Source organism: Stegostoma tigrinum, chromosome 5 (assembly GCF_030684315.1).
Source record: "Stegostoma tigrinum isolate sSteTig4 chromosome 5, sSteTig4.hap1, whole genome shotgun sequence".
Classification (NCBI taxonomy): domain Eukaryota; kingdom Metazoa; phylum Chordata; class Chondrichthyes; order Orectolobiformes; family Stegostomatidae; genus Stegostoma; species Stegostoma tigrinum.
Genome location: NC_081358.1, coordinates 10,732,035 through 10,757,096, shown reverse-complemented (window position 1 = coordinate 10,757,096; position 25,062 = coordinate 10,732,035). Strand labels below are relative to the sequence as shown.

The window sequence follows — 25,062 nt, the reverse complement described above, 5'->3', positions numbered from 1 at the left end:
TCCCATTCCTCAGACAACATGTCCATCATGGGCCTCCTGCAGTGCCACAACGATGCCACCCGAAGGTTGCAAGAACAGCAACTCATATTCCGCTTGGGAACCCTGCAGCCCAAAGGTATCAATGTGGACTTCACCAGCTTCAAAATCTCCCCTTCCCTCACCGCATCTCAAAACCAGCCGAGCTCGTCCCCTCCACCCGCTGCATCCCAAAACCAGCCCAGTCTGTCTCCGCTACCCTAACCTGTTCTTCCTCTCACCCATCCTCTCCTCCCATCTCAAGCCGCACCTCCATTTCCTACCTACCACCTCATCCCGCCTCCTTGACCTGTCCGTCTTCCCTGGACTAACTTATCCACTCCCTACCTCCGCACCTATACTCTCCTCTCCACCTATCTTCTTTTCTCTCCATCTTCAGTCCGCCTCCCCCTCTCTCCCTATTTATTCCAGGTCCCTCTCCCCATCCCCCTATCTGATGAAGGGTCTAGGCCTGAAACGTCAGCTTTTGTGCACCTGAGATGCTTCTTGGCCTGCTGTGTTCATCTAGCTTCACACTTTGTTGTATTGAAAATAAGTCTTAACCTGTTTCATCAGATTCAAAGTAGTCAGTCATAAACCTGTAAGTTGGTCTGTCTGTGTCTTGTGGAGAAACTAACTTGGTGATTGAGTGAAATCTCACTCATTCTTGCAACTTTGTCAGTTCGCTAAGGAATTTTAAAATAAAGATAGGTATGATAGTACACTGTGGTTGAATGCGTACAAAGGATCATGCTGAGTAAAAGGACTGATTCTTTACTTTGCTGTCTTTCCAAACTGATTCATAGCTCTTTTGTGCAATAATCTCAGATGTGAACATGCTCAGTGACTGATCACCGCTGTGACCAAACTTAAAAATAAAACTTACGATCTATCAGTTTTCACCCCAGGCCCTGACATATCCAGTCTTACCAGCTGGAAAGTCATAACATTTTTGAATGAAAGTTAGAAAGAAGTCTGAACGTTAGTGCTATTCTTGGAACTCAAACTGGACATCAGTTAACGGGCTAGTGACGAAAAAGTTGCACTTGCATCACTTTGTTGATGCTTTTTTGTGGACAGTATATACCTGAATAATTATCATTGGTTAGACATCAACAGTCACCTGGCTTCCCAGTATTAATTTCAGAATTTTTCTGCTATGTTTGGTGCATTGGATCTGGTGTATCTATTTGACATAACAAGGTGTAGAGCTGAATGGGCACAGCAGGCCAAGCAGCATCAGAGGAGCAGGAAGGCTGGCTTTTCAGGCCTGGGCCCCATTTTCTGAAGAAGGATCTAAGCCCGAAACGTCAGCTTTCCTGCTCCTCTGATGCTGCTTGGCCTGCTGTGTTCATCCAGCTCTACACCTTGTTATCTCAGATTCTCCAGCATCTGCAGTTTCTACTATCTCTATTTGACATGTTTTTTATTCATAAATTTTCATGTAGATGCATAAGCTTACTGCTCAAGTAACATGTTGGTCAAAAGAAGTTCTGGTGATGTGTCTGCTGGATTATCTCATTTTAAATTCACCCTGTTTGTCCCTCATTAACTTACTACAATACAAGTACATCAGCCCAAATATATTACCTTATCCACTATTCATTCTTAAGCTGCAAATAGTCTGAGATTTGGATACATAAATAAATGCTTGCTTTAAAAGTGGCAGACAACAAAGTTCTGTATTTTCAAATGGAAGTATTTGTTTGAAAACGTTGCAGTTTGTTGCACCTTAAATTATGCATTTTGTATCACTATGCTGCATCTTACAGTTGTTACTAAGAACAATTCTTGAGCTTTCATTTAAAAATGCTGCGTTGGAAATATCCTGGCACCACAGGTTGAAAGGTAAGTTTCCTATGAAACTTCACTCAGTTAGAGGTTGTTTAAAAATAACAAATTTTTCCCAAATGCTCCATGGCTCAATTCTGTGTCATTATTTTCCTGAACTGTCACATACATAAGAGTGTAGAACACACAAGGAAATGAAACATCCTTTTTCAAAAATTTATTGACGAGTTTACACTTGTAGTGAGTAGTACGAGAAAACAGGAGGGAAAGAACAAAACTGTATAAACAGCAACTGAGAAATATGGAAGGTGTAAAACAAAACTGAGGAACGCAGGGTATTGCAACACCTACCTTGCCATCTTCTGAACAAATCCCAATATGTTCTCCACTTTCATCCAAGCTAACTTGATTCACCTTCACAGAGCTCTGAAATATAGTAATTTAAGCAAAACAAGATATTGATCATCACAACACAACATAGGTGTAATTTGGATCGTCAATTGCCCTGGGCACTCATAATCAAAGCAGATGAAGAAAGAAAATGTCAGCTAAATAGAATGTTTTCCAAACAATAATAAAAATAAAACATTTGCATCTTGAAGCACAAGTTAAACAGTACTCACAAACAATATTAGACATTCTATACACTCTGAATAGTCAATCATATGCATGATTAAGTAACATGGACAAACTTCAAGTCCTGTCAAAGCATTTCGAGAACCAGAATTTCTTTGTTTTTGAAAATAGATGCTGATACCACCAGATTGTGAAACTGCTCAGTTTGATGTTCAACTGGTTCACTCTTGTCCTCAGGGAGACAAACCAGACATTCTTAGAGGCATCCCACTCCCGCACATCCCAGATGTCCTCGTTCTTCAAGGGCTGCAACATCCCCCCCAACAGTGGTCCAGGACGCCTTTGACTGTGTCTCTCGCATTTCCCGCACCTCATCCCTGACACCCTGCCGTCGCAATAACCGCCACAAGAGAATCCCCCTAGTCCTCACTCAACACCCTACCAACCTCCGGATACAATGCATCATCCTCCGACACTTCCACCATCTACAATCTGACCCCACCACTAAAGACATTTTTCCAACCCCATCCTTATCTGCCTTCCGGAGAGACCACTCTCTCTGCGACTCCCTTGTCTGCTCCACACTCCCCTCCAACCCCACCAAACCCGGCTCTTTCCCCTGCAACCGCAGCAAGTGCTACACCTGACCCCACACCACCTCCCTCACCCTTATCCCAGGCCCGAAGAAGACTTCTCACATCAAGCAGATGTTCACCTGCACATCTGCCAATGTGGTATACTGCATCCGCTGTACACGGTGTGGCTTCCTCTACATTGGGGAAACCAAGCGGAGGCTTGGGGTCCGCTTTGCAGAACACCTACGCTCGGTTCGCAGTAAACAACTGCACCTCCCAGTCGCGAACCATTTTAACTCCACCTCCCATTCCTTAGACGACATGTCCATCCTGGGTCTCCTGCAGTGCCATAATGATGCCACCCGTAGGTTGCAGGAACAGCAAATTCATATTCCGCTTGGGAACCCTGCAGTCCAATGGTATTAATGTGGATTTCACCAGCTTCAAAATCTCCCCTCCCCCGACTGCATCCCAAAACCAGCCCAGCTCGTCCCCGCCTGCCTAACCTGTTCTTCCTCTCACCTATCCCCTCCTCCCACCTCAAGCTGCACCTTCATTTCCTACCTAATAACCTCATACCGTCCCCTTGACCTGTCCGTCCTCCCTGGACTGACCTATCCCCTCCCTACCTCCCCACCCATCTTCTCCTCCATCCATCTTCGGTCCGCCTCCCCCTCTCTCCCTATTTATTTCAGAACCCTCACCCCATCCCCCTCTCTGATGAAGGGTCTAGGCCCGAAACATCAGCTTTTGTGCTCCTAAGATGCTGCTTGGCCTGCTGTGTTTATCCAGCCCCACACTTTGTATTCTTACATAATCTGGTTGATGGAACTCTGATCTCACCCAAAACTAAATGATTCATAACTGTCCTCATAAATGGCCTGATAAACCATTCAGTAGTATCAAATCATTGGATATGAGGATGGACAATAGTTTATTATCCTAATCATGGCCACATCCAGAGGATAAGCAAAACATCAAAAAAGTCTTGATGTAAACATCTGCTCATTTGGCAAATAATAAAATAAATTGATTGCATGTACAAATAAGTATCCGGTTTATTTCCGGTAGAAGATTTCAAGATCACATCCTGAAAACATCTTGAACACAAATATGTTTGGAATTTCTAGTAGATATGCCTAAAAAGATAAATTCGTTATTTAAGTGTGTGCTAGGAAAATTTAATCTGTAATGATTTAATGAACTGCTGTTTGATATCATGAGGAAGACGACCGACATTTTTTAAAAAAACATATGTGAGACTGTGAAATGCATTTAGTCATTGGAAAAATCATGTCAAGATGAAAGAATGGATTAACTTAAGTTCATCAGAGTGAGAACGAGTTCGAAAAATTCTGCAGAAAATTGCGAGTGTGGTCGAGTACAAGGTTGGTGGGAGGTAAGTACAGTAGCGGAGATACAGAGATGGTGAGGTATCAGACAGAAGTTGATAGCACTTATGCTGGCATTGTTGTGCATTCCTGCAGATGGCTGAAACTACGCTAACGCAGGTAGTAACCTAGGGATCAGAATGGAATGGCCTGGAGTCATGGCTTCCACTACTGCTCCTTTGGGGAACTGGATATCCTGAATGTGTACCACAGATCCAGCAAGATTTCCAGGATCCTGCCCATGAAGAGGGGCAGCAAATTCCCCTTGCTTGCCACATCAAATTTCAGGAACCATGCAGGGCAGCTCCAGATCGTCAGTATCTGTGAAGAGAAATCAGAGTTAACGTTTCGGGTCAGAATTGAGGATGGGTTACCGGACCCGAAACGTTAACTCTGATTTCTGTTCAGGATGCTGCCAGACCTGCTGAGCTTTTCCAGCAATTTCTGTTATTGTTTCTGATTTACAGCATCCACAGTTCTTTAGGTTTTTATCCAGACTGGTAGTAATTGGCCAGAAGCACAATAGGCTTTTAAAGATGGCTTGTGCAACAGGGATGCTGGGATATCCAGTACGTGGGGAGTTGAACCAGAAGATTTGTGCATGTTAAAACGGGGCTAGAATCATTCATGAACAGGCAGTTAAATGAGGCGAGTTTGGTGAGGTACATTGAGAAAATGCATTTAGTTTTGCATTGAAAAATCCTACAAAAACAAAACCTGAACCAATGTGCACTTAGCCAAAATACCTACGACTTAGCCATTTATCCTTTTTGCTCCCAAGTTTCTATCCAACATAATTCGCATATCACCAAATGCAAAAATCTGCCTTTTGGGCAACAAAACTGAGCAGCTTTTCAAGACTTTTTTAAAAAATGCTTCCTTTGCTTGGTTAGAAGTGTTCATTTGGTATTCGTGCATTTTGGTGACTATAACTGAAAATTATTTTCACAAAAATTAATCACAATGACACTTTAGAATACTAGGCTTTAATTTACTGAAAATGGCTAAATGTATACATACTATTTTTTACTCATTTTCTTTGGGCTTTCTTTTTTAAAGAGTACATTTCTCTCAGGATCTTCACACAAAAGAGCCAGTTGATACATTAAGAGCATTTACACAGTCCAGAAATTGAGCGAAATTAGAGAAACTCTGATGGTAGTTAATTCAGCCTAGGCAAGCAACCAGCTTTGTGTGTATGACCAGCTTTTTTAAAAATTACATTAGTGCAAAGGTCTATTTGATTTCTGCTGAATGCAGTTTGTCCTTGCACAATCTTATGAGCCAGTTATGCCAATTCTCCTGCAAATTGTACAATGAAAACCAGAACAACAGAGCAGAAGTTCTAAATTCTGAATAAAAATAAAGAATGAACTCAATTTTATTGTAAATTGAGATAAAAATAGAAAGGATACAAAAAAAATTGGGATCAGTTCCAATATCATTCATTATCAAACTAGTACAAACACACTGTCTAAGCTTATATGTGAAGAATGGTCATTATGATGCAATCCAAAGGACTGTTATGACCTCTGTCTCAAGAGTAAGCTGCACAGACCCAATGAAATTGCAACATGGAAATAAATTGTTCAGCCCAATCAGTCCATGGTGATTTTTAACCTGTACATGAGCAGTAATACTAATCCCATGTTCCCTTCTCCTTTTATCACATCTTGTCTGCAATCACATTTCTAAGAAATTCTTGAATGCTGACATGGTTTCTGCTACAATCAATACATAGCCTCACAACGCGATTTAAAAGAAATCTGTCCTGCTTTTCCCTTAAACCTCATTTATTTATTCTATGTCCCCTCATCCCTCAGTCACTAGAAGCAGTTTGTTTCTATCTATTCTGTTCCATCAATTCAATTACTTTACTTTTTTCTGTTTTAATAAAAGCAATGAATTAACCCATAAAGGACAGGAAAAAAAGACAGAAGGGGATAACATTTTAATGTTTTTACAACAAACAGTATTATGTAACATGAAGGAACAAGATGTCATCACATGGTTCACTTCAAAAACTACAGTTCAAAATATATACCTGATGAAAAACAAAGTCCAAGTTTTACCCAACGCAATTGATTTCAGAATTCAATTCTGCTGAGTGGAGGGACAATAACACAGCTGGCAATTTGCTAAGATGGGTTTTGAATTCAATCTCTGGATTGCTAGCTCAGAACTATATGCCAGTGGTCTGAACATAAGACATTATGCACACTGCATGTACCATGCTGCCAATGTAATTACGGTCTCCATCCACAACTGTGTACATTATTTTGAAGAATGTTCTCATGGGCCTACAAATTCAGAGCCAATGTAGGACATTTGGCCACATAAGCCTGCTTTGCTTTCGAATAAAATCTTAAGCTAATTTGTGAATGTTTCAAATCCCCACCTACAGACACGTCCCCCCGCCCCGTGACAACATTCCACCCTGCCTATCAGAAAACAATCAATTATTCCAGAACCGTTTTCTGTTAGTTAGACAATTCTGCATCTATACCAATGTTGCCACCCGACAACATAAGCTTTTATTTTTGCAGTAGCCTTTGATAAGATATTTTAATTGAATACTTTCTGGAAATCTTGGTAAAGTATGTTGAGCAGCTTTTCTTTATTCAATATCTTTTTCAAAAACCTTCAATAAATTTGGCAAACATGATTTCTCTTTCACAAAACCATATTGACTCTGCCCTGATTCTCTTGAGCTTTTCTAAGTACCCTGCCATGACGTCTTCAACAATAGCTAACATTTGCCTCATTACATATATGAAACTCCCTTGTAGTTTCCTGCTTTCTGTCTGCCTCCCTTTTACATTAGCTAACTTCCAATCTAACTGAACCAGCTCCAAAACTACAGAATTTTAAAAATTAAACAAACTCACTCATTAAATATGTTTTTTAAGACTCAAGAATGAAATCCATCAAGAGCCGGGTACTTGTCAGCCCATAACTCCAACAATTTGCTCAGTATCAGTTCCCTGGTGATTTGTAACTTTCTCAAATTCCTTATTTCCTGGTTTCAGGTTATTTCTGGAATATTACTTGTATGGCTCTATTGTGAACACAATAACATACTGTTCAGTTCATCTGCCAGCTATTTATTTATCATTATTTACTTTTCAGACTCTAATTCTATAGGAATATTGATTTGGAGCCCATCTACCACCCTCTGAGAAAAAGAACAGGAAATGACATCACCAACGCAGGAAATGACATCACCAACCCAAGGAAACCTGAACAGATAAATAGAAAGCGGGACATAACACCAGTGCTTCACCGGAGGCTCACTGATGATGTTACCTAGAATGGTGACGAAACGTCTGAAAACGAACCTTCCAGTTCAGCGAGCAAACTCACATCCAGAGGAATAATGTTTACTTTGTTAATTACTTTCTTTATTATGTACAGAAACTATTAACATCTTTTTTATGCTTCTAGTTAGCATGCTCCTGTACTATAATTTTTCCCTCTTTACTATTCCTTTAGTCATTCTTTATTGCTTTTCATATGCTACCTGAAATAACTGCAGAGAAGCCAATATCCCATCACCAAGTCACCCTTTATTTATATTTGTACATTACATGGATTCTGACCACCGAGTTCACAGCCAGTGTCTACAGTGAGGAGACTCTCTGAGACTCCTGTTTATATCTGTCAGCCAGGACTCCCTGATTGGCCTAGGTTAACAGCCCCAATCAGGTATCTCATACTCAACAAGATCCATCTCGTTCCAATCATTACGATGCCCAGTCTTCTGACATTCCATCCATCTTTGAATAATTGTATATTTTCTTCTTTTAGTCTGATAATAATTTGAGATTTTTTAGTTAATCACAAATATTTCGTCCTTAACGGAATTCTTTCTTTCTTGTTCAAATACTTTTGTGATTCTGATTCTTGGTAGCAGGAAACAGTATCCTCCTTCTCACTATACTATCCCATAATACCACTATATTCTTCTTTTCTCCCCTCACTTGAATGGGTTTCTGTACTAAAGTACTATGTCAGTTAGCATGTGTGCCCACAACGCTCTCACCCTTCCAAATAACATCTGTGCATTCTGAAATATCCCCCAAATATCTAACATGCAGTTCAACTAATCTCTTGTTTACCAGTTCACTTTAGCTAGCTCTACTTTCACGTCCACATAAATACCCAGATTGAGTTTACAATATTAGACTTGGACACTCATTTCTTCCTGAAAATAAATGTGAAATTCGCTCATATAATGATCACAACTACGGTCACCATCATTATGAAATGATTAATTAATCTTGCCTCATTGCACAACATTAGATCTACTATAATCTGACTTCTGGTTAGCTCCAGAACATGCTGTTCCCAGAAACAATACTCAAGATATTTTATGAGCTCCTCATTTAGGCTACCTTTACCCATCAATATTTCCAGTCTATGTGTGGATTAAAATCCCCGACGACAAACACGTACTTTTCTGGCAAGTTCCCATTATTTCTTCTTTTATACTCTGCCTACTATGGGGTTACTAGTAGAGGGCCTGAACACACTCCTGCAAGTGACACTTCTCATCTGTACACAAACCTCTTTCATATCCCAAATTCCTGAATCTAAGATATCCATCTCTACTGGGTTGATATCATTTTTATTCACAATTTTTTCCTCCACTTTTTCCTTACCATCCTTTCTAAATGTCCTGTACTCCTCAATATCAACGTCTCAAACTATGACAACCTTCAGCAGTGTCTCTGTCATAGTGATGATTGTACTTATTTATTTCTAGTTCTGTCAGTGGTCTGCTTGTGTACTTTCCTAATGGATAGGCGATACTGACACAATTCCTGCAATTGGTCATCTATCTGGTACCACACGACAGAAAGCAGGAAAGCTACCTGCCTGAGATGATATATCAGAAAAGCACGATCTTCAGACTAAGGTGAGGGTGTAGGCTTTCACCTCCAGGCCAAGTATAATGGCAGCAATCCATACCGTCCATGCCTATCTATTTCAATTGTTGGGAATGGCTGCAAATCATACCACAACTTTCAATAAATCACAAGCCCACATTCTCCAAAATGTTGAGGGGGGTGACTCAACAGTGACTGAATTTGAAACAAACACAGAATGCTGGAGAAACCCAGCAGGTTTGGCAGCAGCTGTGGAGAGAAGATAGAAGTAATGTTTTGAGTCTGGTATGACGCTTATTCAGAGCTGAAAGGTGTTAGAAAATAGGTATTTCTTTGTACTTTTGACTGAGACAGAGGAGGACCAACAAGGCAGATGGTATTGCGATCCAAATCAAAAGAATAAGGGGCTGTTAATAAGGGAGGAAAAAAAAAGAAAAATATACCAAAATGTATGAAAGGAAAAAAATGGTCCGCGCAACTATATGCAAAGTAAACAAGACATAAACTTGACGAGGTTGTGGGAAAAGGAATTCAGAATGTAAGAAGAATGGAGAATGGACATAAAGCAGTTAGTTTCTGAAGTTATTCAATTTAAAGTTGAGACCTTGAGACTGTACAGCACCTAAGCAGAAACTGAAGTGTTCGCCATAGAGTCATAAAATCATACAGCATAGAAAGAGGTCATCTGGCCTACCTTGTTTACCATGGCCAATAAGCACCAAGCTATATTAATCCCACTTGCCTGCACTTGGCCCATAGCCTACTTTGCCCTGGTATTTTAAGTGTTCAAACAAACAGGAAAACAAAACACCTTTCCTTTAAAGTTCATTTCTCAAGTTTATTATGAAGTGCTTTTATGGTACCCCTTTAGATTACTCATTCTCTGTTAAGCTTTAACTCCATCTCTGTGATGTATCTGTTGTCCATATAAATGCATTCATTTTTCACAGCTATTAAGTCTCACATCAGGATTTAATGGCAGAGGAAGGTAAATTCATATGTGACTAAACAAGTTAGCTATCAGTTTAAAAATGCTTCCAAAGCACACCAATGACAGTTGATAACAGGAGGAGAGATTCCTTGTCAACGATGTGATGAAAGAAAGTTGGAGCCTGTAATATTCTTAGCTCTAGCCTACAATATATGTGTAACAAGTGCGTATGTAGCTACAGCAGCTTTGACACCCTGGCAGTTCTGTAATAAACAATATCAAGATTTAAAATGTTCTCCTACATTATGCCAACTATATTTGAGAAATGTTTCATAGACTTGGAGCATGAAAGGTGCTTTAGAAATGCAAACAAACAGAAAATGTAGGAGAAATGTCTAGCAATACCTGTGGAGAGAGAAACAGAATTAATGTTTCACATCTGGTCTAAGTCTTCAGAAACCAATTACGCTACATACAGACAGCTATTTTAAAAAAAAGTAAAACAATGCAGGCCTTTGGACACTTGGTGGCAATATTGTACCTCCAAATGTATCTGTTGTATCTTCATACAAATTTCAACCACACTTTAATTTTTTGAAAAATGCTACCTTGATCACAGTTGTTTCTTCTTACTATCCCTGCAAAGCCCTGACAAAATCTTGTAGCTTTGTCATATAAAAAATCTAAACCGGCCTTACTCCTTCCTGTCCTACTGTTGTCTATACTTCTAGCTAACTGCCTGCCTTCTGTCTTTGCCACGCACTGTTAAGTACTTTCCAGCATACCTTACTACCTACCTTCCCCATATCATTCTGTTGATTCCATACTCTCTCTTGCTCTTAGTATCCTCATCGCTATCCTACTAAAAATGTTGGCCATACCCCAATCAGTCAAAGCTCTTGACAGATGGGTCAATGTTGCAAGACTGGCTGTTGTTTGGATGGAATATTGATGCAGTTTCTTTTTCCACAATTTTTGCAAAACCTTTAAGAACATGATGTGGTAATGAGAGGCCTATGCATAAAGTGTACGATCACCAAATAAGACTTCTACTTCCTAGAATATATCCACTGTTATAAGTCAGTAACTGCTCTATCTTGCAACGAAAAATGCTATGGAGATACAAATATATACAAATTTAATATACATTATATCTACTTCTTTCGGTAGGAGATCCACAAGATTCCCTTTCACAAGTATAACTAAGGTTGATGCCATAAAAGATAAATTACGTTGTTGCAGAAAATATTGCTAGTCCAGAATTCATTACAGGAGAGTTGACAGTCAAACCCCTAAACCTTAGCAAGAAATTACAGATGAAATACCTTTAAGCATGGATTTTGTCAGCTTTTCAATTAGGAATATTCCCAGTTATTTGAAGAGCCTTTTATAATCATACCTTTTGGCAAAGCTATCTCCCTGAACATCCATCACATCAGCTTGCACCACATGGATATCCAACAGAAGTCAAAGCAATCAATCAGCTAATGGGTCATTTGTAAAGCCTGCCTTGCTAACAAATAGGTAATTGATTCTTTTGCAAATGTTGCATCCCCATGGAAAATCTGTTTTTGAAGTGTGTAGTTTCTTCTTGCAGTAATGGGAAGGCAAATGAATGACTGCATGAACAATGCTCTACTTCTTCTCTCAACTCCCAAAGACAAAGCCAAAGAAATAAATAATGGTATCTTATAGTGCAGTAGCTTCTGCAAGTTTTTTGGTGCCACCAGATGCATACCTTCAAAGAGACACGCGCAGCCTTGTTATATAAAAGCTGCCTCCGAGACATAAATGGGATTATGGGATTACGGAATTTTTAAAAAGTGAGAATGTCTATTTAAATTGATTTGGAAGATTATTTAACTGGTTATTGGGAATATTTTTAACAGGAAAGAAATGCACAGGATAGCAACTGTACAGTATTTGAGATTCTCAGGAAACCATCAGCTAGAATTTGTGTTTTATGCGTAATCGCTGTTGCAAAACAGACAATCTGCAAACAGCAAGCTCCCATAAATGAGGTAAGCGATTAGCGTATCTGTTTTAGGTGTTTATAGCTGAGAGAATAACAGTTAATTTGAAACTATGAGAATTCCCCACCAATTAGATTCAAAAGATCTTTTAAAACCTTCAGGCAATTTTGAATATTCATCTGAAAACTGCACTTATGACTATGCAACACTTCAACATGGTGGTAGGAACAGAGAACTTAAAGGTAGGAACAGGTCATTTAGCTCTTTGAGACTGCTCTACCATAAATAAAAACAATACTTTTTATCTGATTGGCTGTCAGCATGATTGAATTTTCCCTGAGGTTGAGGGCTAATTTTTCTGCCAACCCCCCCTGTCTATTTTGAGTCCTAGTCCAGTTTGACAAAGGTCAACATTTTATTTGCTTTCCAATTTCTTGCTGTACCTTATGCTAACTTGTGATTGGATACCCTGATCTCTTCATGCTGCAGCATTCTGTAGTCATTTCTATTCTGCCTGACAAAGTGGGCAAGTTCACATATTATAGTCTAACTGCAAAAGTTTTGTCTACTCATTTAACTTACCTATATCTGTCTGGAGACTGACTACCTCCTCACAACTTACTTTCTTAATCTATTTACCATACATTTGGCCCCCCCACTTCTACGTCGTTGGTACAGGTTGTAAATAGTCGAGTATGCAATGAAGAGTCAGTGAAGATCATGTGCTCAGTTTTGTAGTGTGGCTTGAAGACACAAACTTTTGACTGAGAGGTGAGTACCAAGGCTGATACTTAAATTGATGGAGCCTAGTTGCAATCAAGTTAAGAGTGACAAGTAAGTTACCAAAGTTAAGCATGAAGAATCTGTTCAAAAACAGGTTTTCAAATTGTAACAGAGCAGATATTATTAATGAATGGCAACAAATTAGCCAGCTCTAAAGTAAGGGAATAAAATTTCTCATGCAATATAACTTGAGATTTTCAGTATTTTCACTGCATGGCATTGATATTTTAGTTCCTAACCGAGAACCACAGTCTTTATAAACTGGATTCCAACGTTTATTTTATTTGTCCATTGAATTAGATCAGAGTCTGTTGAAATAACGTAAAGGGATTTAAGGGTATAAATAACAACAAAAGCATGCCCTATTCACAGAATCTCAATTAAAATATAAAAACAACCTCAGTCAATATAACAGAAGGAAAGTGCGCGATGGTTTCCTGAACAAGTACCAATGTTTTCTGCTGTAACAAAATGTCTTGCAAATTAAATATTAATCTGAGATCGGGCCTCTCCAATGGACGTAAAATATTCCATGGTAACTCTCTCAGTGTCCTGGCCAATATTCATCCCTCAACCAAACTTAAATACATGTGATCTGGTAAATTATGTCACTTGTTGACTGCACATTGATGTGTGTAAATTAGTTGCCAAAATTTCTACGCTGCAAAGATACATCATTGGCTATGAAACACTTTTGAGATATTATGAGGTTGTGAGGGGTGCTACATAACTGCAAGTTCCTTCTTTCTAGCAACATTCAAGGAAATGTCGTCAAATTCTAAGACTAACATGCTGTTCACACCACGTGCTTGCTAAACGAACTGGTGAAATGGGAGACAATATTCCGCAACCTACCAGGCTTCACTTGCTCTGACAATGCCCCCTTGTCATAAATCTGAATATGCATCTTTCTCGACTTTCTCTTCTAACTTACTTCATTCTTCTTCAGCATTCACCTTATCCACGAGACATACAATATCAAAAAGACAGCCCATGCAAGGAGGTAGACAGCATGGCTGGTGCACTAAATGAGTATCTTTCATCTATGTTTACCAAGGCTAAAGTTACAATGAAAAAGGAGCTAGTCAAGACTTCACATGAAATAAAATTGGGCAAAAACAGAGGAAGGCTGGCAAATTTACAGTTTCAGGTTACTGTTGATAAAAATCACCAGCGTTGAAAAAATAAATCCGAAGATGTTGAGTAAAATAAGGATGGAAATTACGGAGCTACTGGACATAAACTTCCAGATGTTCATCAGTATAGGGGTGATGCCAAAGGACTGGGCAGTTACAAATAATACACCCTTGTTCAAATAGAGTGTGAGAATAAATTCAGCAACTAAAGAGTGTCAAATTAATGTCAGTAGGGAGAACTCTTTTAGCTTTGAGATCCAAGGAAAAATTTACAGTCATTTTGACATTTGTGGATTAATTAAGGAAAATCTGCATTAATTTGTTAAAGGTAAATCATGTTGAACTAACTCGATTAAATTTTTTGATGAGGTCTCAGAGAGGGTTGATGCAGTGTGCGCGGACCTCTAAAACTCTTAAAATCATAGAATCCTTACAGTGTGGAAGCAAACCATTCGACTCTTCTAATAGTATCCCACCCAGATCTACCACCCTCTCTCTTTACATCCCGACCACCCTCTCCTTGCATTTCTCCTGGCTAATCCACCTGGCTTATCAGCAAAGTTGAACCTCATGGAATAGAAGGACCAGTAACAATACAGATACAAAGTTGGTTGGATAACACCAATGAAGCAAGAGAGCAGTTGTTGAGAGGAAGCAATATAGCGGCTTTCTCTAAGGTTCAAAACTAGAAACACTACTTTCCTTGATATATATCAATGATTTAGCCTTGGGTGTAATGGGCACAATTTTAAACTTTGCAGATGGTACTAAAGTCAGAAGTACTGTGAATTGCTTGAGATGGACTTTAAAAGAGTCAAAGATGGCACAGGCAAACTCATGGCAGAGCAAATTTAATGCAGGGAAGTTTGAAGTGACACTGTCTGGTGTGAAGAATGAGAAGGGGCAATAGAAAACAAAAAGGGTACATTTCAAAAATAGGTTCAGGAACAAAAGACAAGCATAAGTCATTGAAGGTAACTGGGCACTTCAACAAGTGGGCAATAAGTCATACAGGATCCTGGGTTTTACAAGGAAATGCTGTGGAGTAAAAAAGAAAGGAGGTTAAGATAGCCTTTTGCAAAACACTGGGTTGGACTTGGATTTGAGTATTGTGACCAATTCTGTGCATCATACTGTTGAAAGAAGATAAAAGTTTTAGAGGGGATGTAGAAAGATTGAAGATAATGGTTTCAAGGATTCTTTGACAGTGATAAATTGGAGTAGGTGGGGAGAGATAATGGGAACTGCAGATGCTGGAGAATCCAAGATAATAAAATGTGAGGCTGGATGAACACAGCAGGCCAAGCAGCATCTCAGGAGCACAAAAGTGACGTTTCGGGCCTAGACCCTACATCAGAGAGGGGGATGGGGTGAGGGCTCTGGAATAAATAGGGAGAGAGGGGGAGGCGGACCGAAGACGGAGAGAAAAGAAGATAGGTGGAGAGAGTACAGGTGGGGAGGTAGGGAGGGGATAGGTCAGTCCAGGGAAGACGGACAGGTCAAGGAGGTGGGATGAGGTTAGTAGGTAGATGGGGGTGCGGCTTGGGCTGGGAGGAAGGGATGGGTGAGAGGAAGAACAGGTTAGGGAGGCAGAGACAGGTTGGACTGGTTTTGGGATGCAGTGGGTGGAGGGGAAGAGCTGGGCTGGTTGTGTGGTGCAGTGGGGGGAGGGGACGAACTGGGCTGGTTTAGGGATGCAGTGGGGGAAGGGGAGATTTTGAAATTGGTCAAGTCCACATTGATACCATATGGCTGCAGGGTTCCCAGGCGGAATATGAGTTGCTGTTCCTGCAACCTTCGGGTGGCATCATTGTGGCACTGCAGGAGGCCCATGATGGACATGTCATCTAAAGAATGGGAGGGGGAATGGAAATGGTTTGCGACTGGGAGGTGCAGTTGTTTGTTGCGAACTGAGCGGAGGTGTTCTGCAAAGCGGTCCCCAAGCCTCCGCTTGGTTTCCCCAATGTAGAGGAAGCCACACCGGGTACAGTGGATGCAGTATACCACATTGGCAGATGTGCAGGTGAACCTCTGCTTAATGTGGAATGTCATCTTAGGGCCTGGGATAGGGGTGAGGGAGGAGGTGTGGGGGCAAGTGTAGCATTTCCTGCGGTTGCAGGGGAAGGTGCTGGGTGTGGTGGGGTTGGAGGGCAGTGTGGAGTGAACAAGGGAGTCACGGAGAGAGTGGTCTCTCCGGAAAGCAGACAGGGGTGGGGATGGAAAAATGTCTTGGGTGGTGGGGTCGGATTGTAGATGGCGGAAGTGTCGGAGGATGATGCGTTATATCCGGAGGTTGGTGGGGTGGTGTGTGAGAACGAGGGGGTATTGGAGTAGGTGGGTTTTTTTTTCTTTTAGGAGCAGATTTGATAAAGATATTTGAAATCATGAGGGGTCTAGTCATATTATATGGGGGAGGTACTGCTCCCATTGACAGAGCAGTAAAAAACTGGAGGACTTGGAAGGAGGCTTGGGAGCATCAGTATTTAAGAGCAGCTGAGACAGCAGGATTTCAGAAGTAATACAAGTTCACTAGTAGTATTTGCTTGGTGCAATGAAGCAAGATTGGAGCATGCACAAAAGCCCAGGCGCAGGACTGACTTGGTGAGGCTTGCTATTGGAGAAGAGATGTGGTTATATTGGTAAAAGAATAACGAGCGCAGTTTTGAAGTCCATTGGAGCATAGATCCAGGAAAGGGATGGATTGATAAGAACAAGAGCAATCACTGATGCAGCACTGACCATGGCAGAGTGGCTTTCAAGAGTGTTTTGGGGCAAGGGCACAAAAACTGAAGGAATCCAAAGCTGCACTCAGTACTTAACCCCAAACAAAGCTCTAGCTCTTCTCCAACAGCTCGTATCATCTACCAGTCCAGTGAATTTAAATGAGATTTTCTGACCCAAGTCATTAATATCGGCAGTGTACTACTGAGAAATCTATGGGATTAGTCTTGATTGATTTTGGTATCTGGTGTGTCTATCATAACATGTTCGATCACAGACTATTACTTATATTTATCCCTTGTTAATTCTTGGTATAGAAAATAAGTTGTATTCTTGTTGTGGATTTTATTACTGTTCAAGTGTTGTCTAATAAAATGTATTGTGTTTGTTCACAACCATGCAATCATGTAACTTCATTTTTTTGATAAGTCCCTTGAATGTCACACTTCATTTACTCTAAGACTTACTGGACCATACCCAGATCATAAAATAAATTTATGGTCTGGTCCAGGATCATAATCCGAGTAGAACTTAAAAACAGAAAATAAATGTAATCCATAACAGACAGGAGCAGAGCCAGAACCAGGCCAATCAGCCCATCAAGTCTGCTCTAACATTCAATCATGACTGATCTCAAGACAGGCATCCCAGCACAGATATACACTAACATGAAGGTTGCCAATTCCAGCACAGTAAGATTACTGACTGATCTTGTCTCAATTTATTTACTGTTGAAAGCCTCAACCACGCTTTAGTTGCCTTTAGACCTGATCATTCGAATTTAGGCCGATACCTTCTACTCTACTGAAACTTGAGGTCTTTCTAACTTTTGCTGCCAATGTCCTATCTGCACCAAATACTGCTCATTTATCTACACTGCCTCTCAGTCAATCAACACTTCAATTTTAAGACTATCATCCATCTTTTCAAATCAGTCCTTGGCCTTCCCCTGCCAAGTTTAAGCTTCTTCAGCTTTATGATCTCAACTAGATCCCTGAACTTCAAAAATTTAATAAGACAGCATTTCTGATTTTAATCACTCTGCAAGCACAGTCATGTCTTCAGTTTAGTACAGTCTACATTTTGATATTTCTTTTGTAAACCTCAACCTTTCTATATCTCTTTCATCTTTTAAGATGCTGGTTAAAGCCTCTGATCAAGTCTCTTTGGTCATACAGCTGTAGAGTCATACAGCATGGAAATAGACCCTTTAGTCCAACCAATCCATGCCAAACATAATCCCAAACTAAGTTAGTCCCACTTGCCTTTTCCTGGCTCATATCCCTTCAAACCTTTCCTACTCATGTACATCACGTACCCATGTATTTTCAATACACTCCGACAAAGTGTCTTGGGTTGTTTTATTACTTTAAAGGATCTATACAAATGCAAGTTGCAGTGTAAAACTTTATCTGCTGCTGACTCTTAAAAACATTCCTCAAAGATGGCTTTAAAGAATCAATGATTTGAAAGTGGATATAATATAAAAACCTTCAGCTCTCTCAGAAAGACTACAAAGAGAGCAACTATCACTATACATTCTGTAAACCATGATAAGGTATCCTACATTTGGCTAATGAATGACATCTTAGAATGCTATGTCCGGGATAAAAAGCAGAATGCCTTGCTAGCTAGCTTTATGATAGAAAGATGACAGTAAGTTTCAAGCAGTTATTCCGAGTGGTAGTGGCTTGAAGTAGTGTTCCACATACCACATCTGTTTACAACTTATATAACAATTTTGACTTCTGAATCAACGACAATTTGAGAATTTGTGGATGACACTAAATTGGGGGAGATAGTCAGTACTGAAGAGTCAGCATACAAGAAGTCACAGGAGGATATTAGTAAACTTGTAGAATTAGTAAAGAATTAGCAAATAAAGTTCAACAAACATAAATGTACACAGAACATTACAGCACAGTACAGGCCCTTCAGCCCTCGATGTTGTGCCAACCTGTCATACCGATCTGAAGCCCATCTAACCTACACTATTCCATGTACGTCCATATGCTTATCCAATGACGACTTAAATGTACCTAAAGTTGGTGAATCTACTACCGTTGCAGGCAAAGCATTCCATTCCCTTACTACTCTCTGAGTAAAGAAATGTCAGGTAGTACGTTGTATTAGGTCGAACAGGGAGAACAATTACTACTTGAAAAGCACAAATGGATGGGTGGAGAAAGCAAAGGGTCTGAACACAGAAGTATGAATTCCTAAAAGCCGTATCTTAGGTTAGCAAGGTCATAAAATAAAAGCAAACCAAGCACATGCTCACAGAATGAGGCTTTATTTCTATGGGGATAAAATGGAAAAGAATCCTGATTAGATCAAGCTTAATTGACTGCGTGCAGTTCTGTTTGCCAAACAGAGACACTAGGAGATTTACAAAGGGTGCTCAGCGGTTAACACTGCTGTCTCTCAGCACCAGGAACCCGGGTTCAATTCCACTCTTGGGCAACTGTCTGGGTGTGGAGTATACACACGCTCCCTGTGTCTATGTTGGGTTTCCTCCAGGTGCCCCGTTTCCTCCTACAGTCCAAAGATGTGCAGGTTAGGTGGATTGGCCATGCTAAAATACCATAAAATACAGGGAATGTGTAGGTTAGGGAAATGTAGGGTTGTAGGGGATAGGGTAGGGGGGTGTATCTGGGTTGAATGCACTTCAGAAGGTCAGTGTGGATTAGATGGGCTGAATGGCCTGCTTCCACACTGTAGGAATTCTATGATTTTAGATTTACACAGGGGAAGCAAGATGACACCAGAGGATCTAAAACATAGGTATGATACTTCAAATTAAATGGAGAAATGAATCAAATCACAGTTTATGTAACAATTTCACATTATACTTACGATGTCAAACCGTTGTGTCACATTTCCTTGAATGTCCAGTAAATAGACTTTGCCATGATGTGTTCCCAGTGCCAAAAACTGAAATAAAACAGAAATATGTAAAATTTTATTTACCCTAAATGCAGTCCTTATTCTCCTCAATGGATGGGAGCCATTTACCTTGCTCAACATAAAAGACTTTAATGTACCTTTGCTGCTATTTCAAAATAATTCACATGGAAATCAAACTTCTACACTTGGAGTAAGACAATGACATGCAACTGATCTTTTCACATCTTGCAACGTATGTAGTCGGGGGAATATAAGTGTCAATACATGTTTTCTCTCCGTCAAGGAAATATCAACGTCCTCCTCATATTACAACACTGCCGATGATCGTTCTCCCAACTTTGCACTGACGACTGAACAAAAGCACTGTAAAACTGCTGCTGCATTCTGAGGTTATACTCAATCAGCAGCTTCTCAGAATCTGTGTAGGTGTAAAGCCTGTATGTAGGATTGTTTTTCTAGCGGTAGTGGCAAGTTTATGCCATAGTAGAGTTGCAGTAGCTTCACACACTGGCAGCACCAGAGTATTGCAAAACTACTTCTTCCTGAAAAGAATCTGTAAAATATAAAGTATCCATAAAAAGCCCCTAATCCTCAACTCCTCTGCAGAAACAACTGGGAAATGGAGCAGAGATCATTTCTCAATTCCAGCATGTGCATTCAAGTCAACACTGATCAAAGCACTTGCAAACAGAGAATATATTTGAATTAGTGCATTTCTTATTATATTCAAAATTATTTCTGACAAAAACAGATGAATGAAAATACATTGCGTATTCACTGCTCTGCATTTTCACAGTACACTTGAAAGCAAATTGCCAGACTAAAAAAAAATCTATTTACACTTTCGTTTGCTGTTAAATTCTAAAACCTTTGGGACAATTGTGGAACTGAGCTGAAGAATTTCATATGCCATAGTAAAATCAAAGCAATTTTTTTGTTCTATGGCTCATGCTACTTTCAGAGCAGTTTTTCTGCCTTACAGTGGCTAGAAAAGTGCTCCCAGCATGTAACCATAATTTTCTTTATACACAACATTCCAATAAAAAACAAAAACATTTTGTTGTAACATAATAACTGGGTGTTTCTTTTTCTTAATACTGCAGCAATATTAACCTGTCTTTTTGAAAGGGAACATTTTCTCTTCAAGTCAGTGACATCTTTATAAAATGAGGTATTGTGATTGTACAAGTACTGGTTGCCTGTCAAAATGAGTCACAAGGAAGCCTCATATACTGACAACAAATTATGGCAGATTGTGCACACTCACTGATGAACTGTGGCAGCTAATTAAAACTGTAGCTTTAAACTGAGATGAACACTCAGATGCACAGCTATAACAAGGAATGTAGCAGTATTTAACAAGGACAGATTTACAACTGTGCAAAATAAAAGTGCAGCACAAAGTTCTGGGAATGATTGAAAAAATATTCAAAATACAGAACCAAACAGTGTGGATTTTAAAAGCACAAGACAATATTTTAAACATTCTCAAATCTTTTCTTAAAAGGAAGGGAATAGTAAATGGAGAATCAATACATTTAAGTTCAATGCATTAACCAAATTCTCGGGCAACTTAAATTACAGTCTGCCTGTGCATCTGAGCATGCTTGATTGGAGGCTGTAATGAAATGCTCATATTTACAGGCACTACCAAGCATGTCAGTCAACCTGCACCATCTAAAAAATAACCTTCCATTAACTTCAGGTTTAAAAAGGATTTATCAAGATGGGAATTGCTAAACTGAAAATTAAATTCAGGCACTTATAACATGAACCTGCATTAAAGAGGAGAAAGGAAGAAGAGGCTCATTACCAATTCAGGCTGGCAATGTCTTTCGCCCCTGCAAGGTTGCTTTTTCTCAGGAAGAAGTCATTCCCCCGGGTAAAGAAAATCAATACTGGTTAATAAAACATCAGGTGTGCAGACATAACTAGGTATGACTATTCCACTGCACAAGCCTGCTTGACTGCACCAGGTGCCATGACGATTAGTCATCTAGTACAGACTGATGTTTTGTGAAAATGTGATGCTTCAGAAAGGAAAGTAGCTTCCAGAAATATGGGAAGAAATTCTTAATAGAGATGGAACAGTGAATTGTGCAAAAGCCATATATTTTATCAAAACATAATCATCATGGCTTGATGTGAATCTTACTGAGATGGATTGGCCACATACATGATCTTACATTATTCAACTATAGCTTTTAAACAGCTCGATAATTTGTGTAGCATGCTTTGATGCCCTTAAAATTGTGCTAGGCAAATTAATTTTTATCAAAATTATACTTTAAAATTTGTGGAACAAAAAAACTACCTTGTCGTGCACAGTCATACAACTTGCTGCATCTTTTTGCAGAATATCTGTCACTCCATTAGCCAGTCTTTCATATTTAAGCTTTGGCTCCTCTTCACTTTCTTCATCCTGTTTAGGAAGAAATAAAAAGAATCAACTGCTGAATAAACTGATAATTTTCAGGCTTTACTCTATTAAAACCACAAAGACAATTACTTTGGAACTCCCGTTATCCCAGGACAACCATGAATTATTGATTGTCTGCCAGGATTCCACCTAGGGGAAATTAAAGTGGCAAGCCAACTATTTATAATTTCTCACGTCCACCAAATAAACTCATGTGTCCTGTTAAGGCATGTACAGCAATGTTGTATTACCATATGGCTATTATAGTGAATAATACATTCTAGATTGTTTTAACACAATTAACAAGATCTAAATAAATTTTCACTCACTAAAAACAAATTCACATCACAGCATTGCTGCCTTATACAACACTTTTTCTGGGTTAAAGTGATAAATGATTGCTAGGGACAGGAATGTTTGTTTCTCCAGACAACTGACAAGACCAAGGTCTAAAGTTAGGAAGGAAGCCAGTGGAGCTAACCCATTCCCACTGCCACTTCCCAGCCATCTCTTTTCACAAATTAACCAATTTACTTCAATCCCAAGGAGTGAGGACTGATCCCCATTCTGCTAATACCTTTTCATAATATTTACAATTCCAATTGAAAAGTTTGATGTTAAATTAGGGCCAAAGGTGCCTAACTGAGGATATTCTTTCTCCCAATTTAATAAAGGGAGGTTTAATAAAGATGTTTAAGGAAGACCAAGCACATGGAAAGAGAGAAGAAATACATTTTAAACCACCGATGACTCCCATAAATCAATTAAGAACTATCTGAAGCATTGTCACTGTAAAATGAAGGAAACATTGTTTTCAACTCGAGATTCAAATAAAATAATCTTCATTGCATTGATTGAGAAATAAATTTTGTATAAACGCCTTGTTTTTTTTTGAAGGAGTGCAACTGGGCCTTTCATCTTGACCTGCAAAAGCAAGCAAGACCTCCATTAAATGACTCATCGGAAAGGCAAGAGCTCTAACAGTAGCACAGGGCTTGAAGCATCATTGGAAGACGGGCAAGAAAGATTCATGATAACTTTTCAGAGCAGATCACCTGCAATGAGGATGTACTGTCAAGTAACTCGTGCACATCATGAATCAGATACACACACTTTGTTGAAAATGGTAATGCAGGTATTTTCACCTCATAACCCATACATCACTCAATGATCAAGAGCAGATGATATAGAGAGGAATAGCCAGAGTCTATTCCAGAGGCCACAGAACAGTCTATGCTGTGTATATCTGCAGCGGATATGAGTTGATGGTAATATTGCTAGACCATTAGACTGGGCATCCAAATAATGTTCTGGGGACCCGGTTGTGAATCCTGCCAATGCAGATAGTGAAATGTGAATTTAGTGAAATTTAATAATAAATTAAAAGTCTATGGGTGACCATGAATCCATTGTTGAGCATCAGCAAAAACTCATCTGGTTCACTAACATCCTTTGTGCAAGGAAGCTGCCATCCTTACCTGGTCTGACCCATATGTGACTCCACATCCATTGAAGTTAGACTATGAAACATTTTCTCTGGAGTAAGGGGTTATTTTAGAAAAGTTAAGAAATGCATTATCTGAGCACAAGGATTTTAGTTTGGAAGCTCTATACCAGAAGTGCATGGTTCGAACCCTAGAGGAGTTATTTGGAGCTGGGAAAGTCTGAGGTCAATTGTGTCAACAATCCAAGAAAGGGGGTGTCAAACTCTTATGACTGAAATTGAAAATAAAACTGTTGAGTAAAACCTATAGATATGATTGGGAGATGAATTCTCCGATGTTTGAACACTATCAATTCATGCTGTTAGGATAACTGTAATTGTAGTTTTCTTTTGCATTTCAATATCATTCAAATTGAATTATTCTATTTTAACTTACTACTTGTCCAGTAATAACATCCATCAGAATCATAACTGCCATTATTCAACCCTCTTATTTGCTAATGTGCACTTATGTTGTTTTCATTGGTGAGTTTCAGGACACCAAGGAACCTGTGAATCCAGAGTGATATTGTAAAAGCTATAATTGATTGATAATGTTGAATTTAGGATGTGTGTGTGTTAGGAGTGGGGAGGTTACATGCTTGCAGACTGATAAACAGCAGGTATATGTGAGTGCAGCAAGTTACAGTCAGCTTCCAAAATGGCTGCTAATTTCCACAGTTTGAAGCTGCAGCCTCTCACAGCAACCTTCTTCACCTTTGAAGCTTTCTTAAAGCTTTTAGCTAAATCAGCTATGCTTTCTACAGTAGTGGCTACATTTCACAACAACAGAAAAGAAACAATGCAATGCTGGAAACTTGAAATGGAGGAAAAAACTGAAAATGCAGGTCAGGAAGCATTTATGCAGACAACAACAGAGAACAGGACTGGTCTGATGAACAGTTATCGATCAGAAAGATTAATTCTGTTTGCAGATACTGAAAAAAATCTGTGAACTTGCAGCATTTTATATTTTTACTGCACACTACACAAGTTCTTAAGTTGCTGCAAGGCACTTTGGAAGCTCTGAGATCATAAAAGGAACCATTGGTACAGAAGTTTATTCTTTAATACATTCTCCCATTGTTATTTATGATATTTCACTCCTTTTACTGGTACTTTCTTTACTGTCATTGCGAAACCAAAGAAATAATTCTTGTGAATTATTTTTTATAACTTCATGATGCCTCTACAGGCAATGAAATAGTTTTGACATGGACTTTCAGTTGTAATGTTACTAATATATCAATATGTGCAAAGCAAGATCCCACATGCATAAATGAAATAAATGACCCCACAACCTGTTTACTGATGATTTCTGCGAGAGAAAAACCAGCCAGGAGAACACCCTTCTGATCTTTGAATAGTAAATGCTCTTTCTTTTTTAAAAAGCAGCCTGGGGTTCAATTTACGTCACCTCCAAAAGAAATTATCTCTGATCTCTCATTTAATGTTATCCTAGATAATATCTA

At 39.4% G+C, this 25,062-nt stretch overlaps 1 protein-coding gene across 1 annotated transcript in view; it reads right to left on the bottom strand.

The window, feature by feature from the left end:
* Positions 1-25,062, bottom strand: part of vps41 (VPS41 subunit of HOPS complex) — a 162,998-nt gene that overhangs the window by 119,554 nt on the left and 18,382 nt on the right. Inside the window, exons 3-5 of the mRNA XM_059645823.1 lie at positions 22,003-22,110; positions 19,638-19,715; positions 2,158-2,232 (exon numbers count right to left, since the gene is read on the bottom strand). Coding sequence (XP_059501806.1) covers positions 2,158-2,232; positions 19,638-19,715; positions 22,003-22,110 — 261 coding nt within the window. The remainder of the gene's footprint in view (positions 1-2,157; positions 2,233-19,637; positions 19,716-22,002; positions 22,111-25,062) is intronic.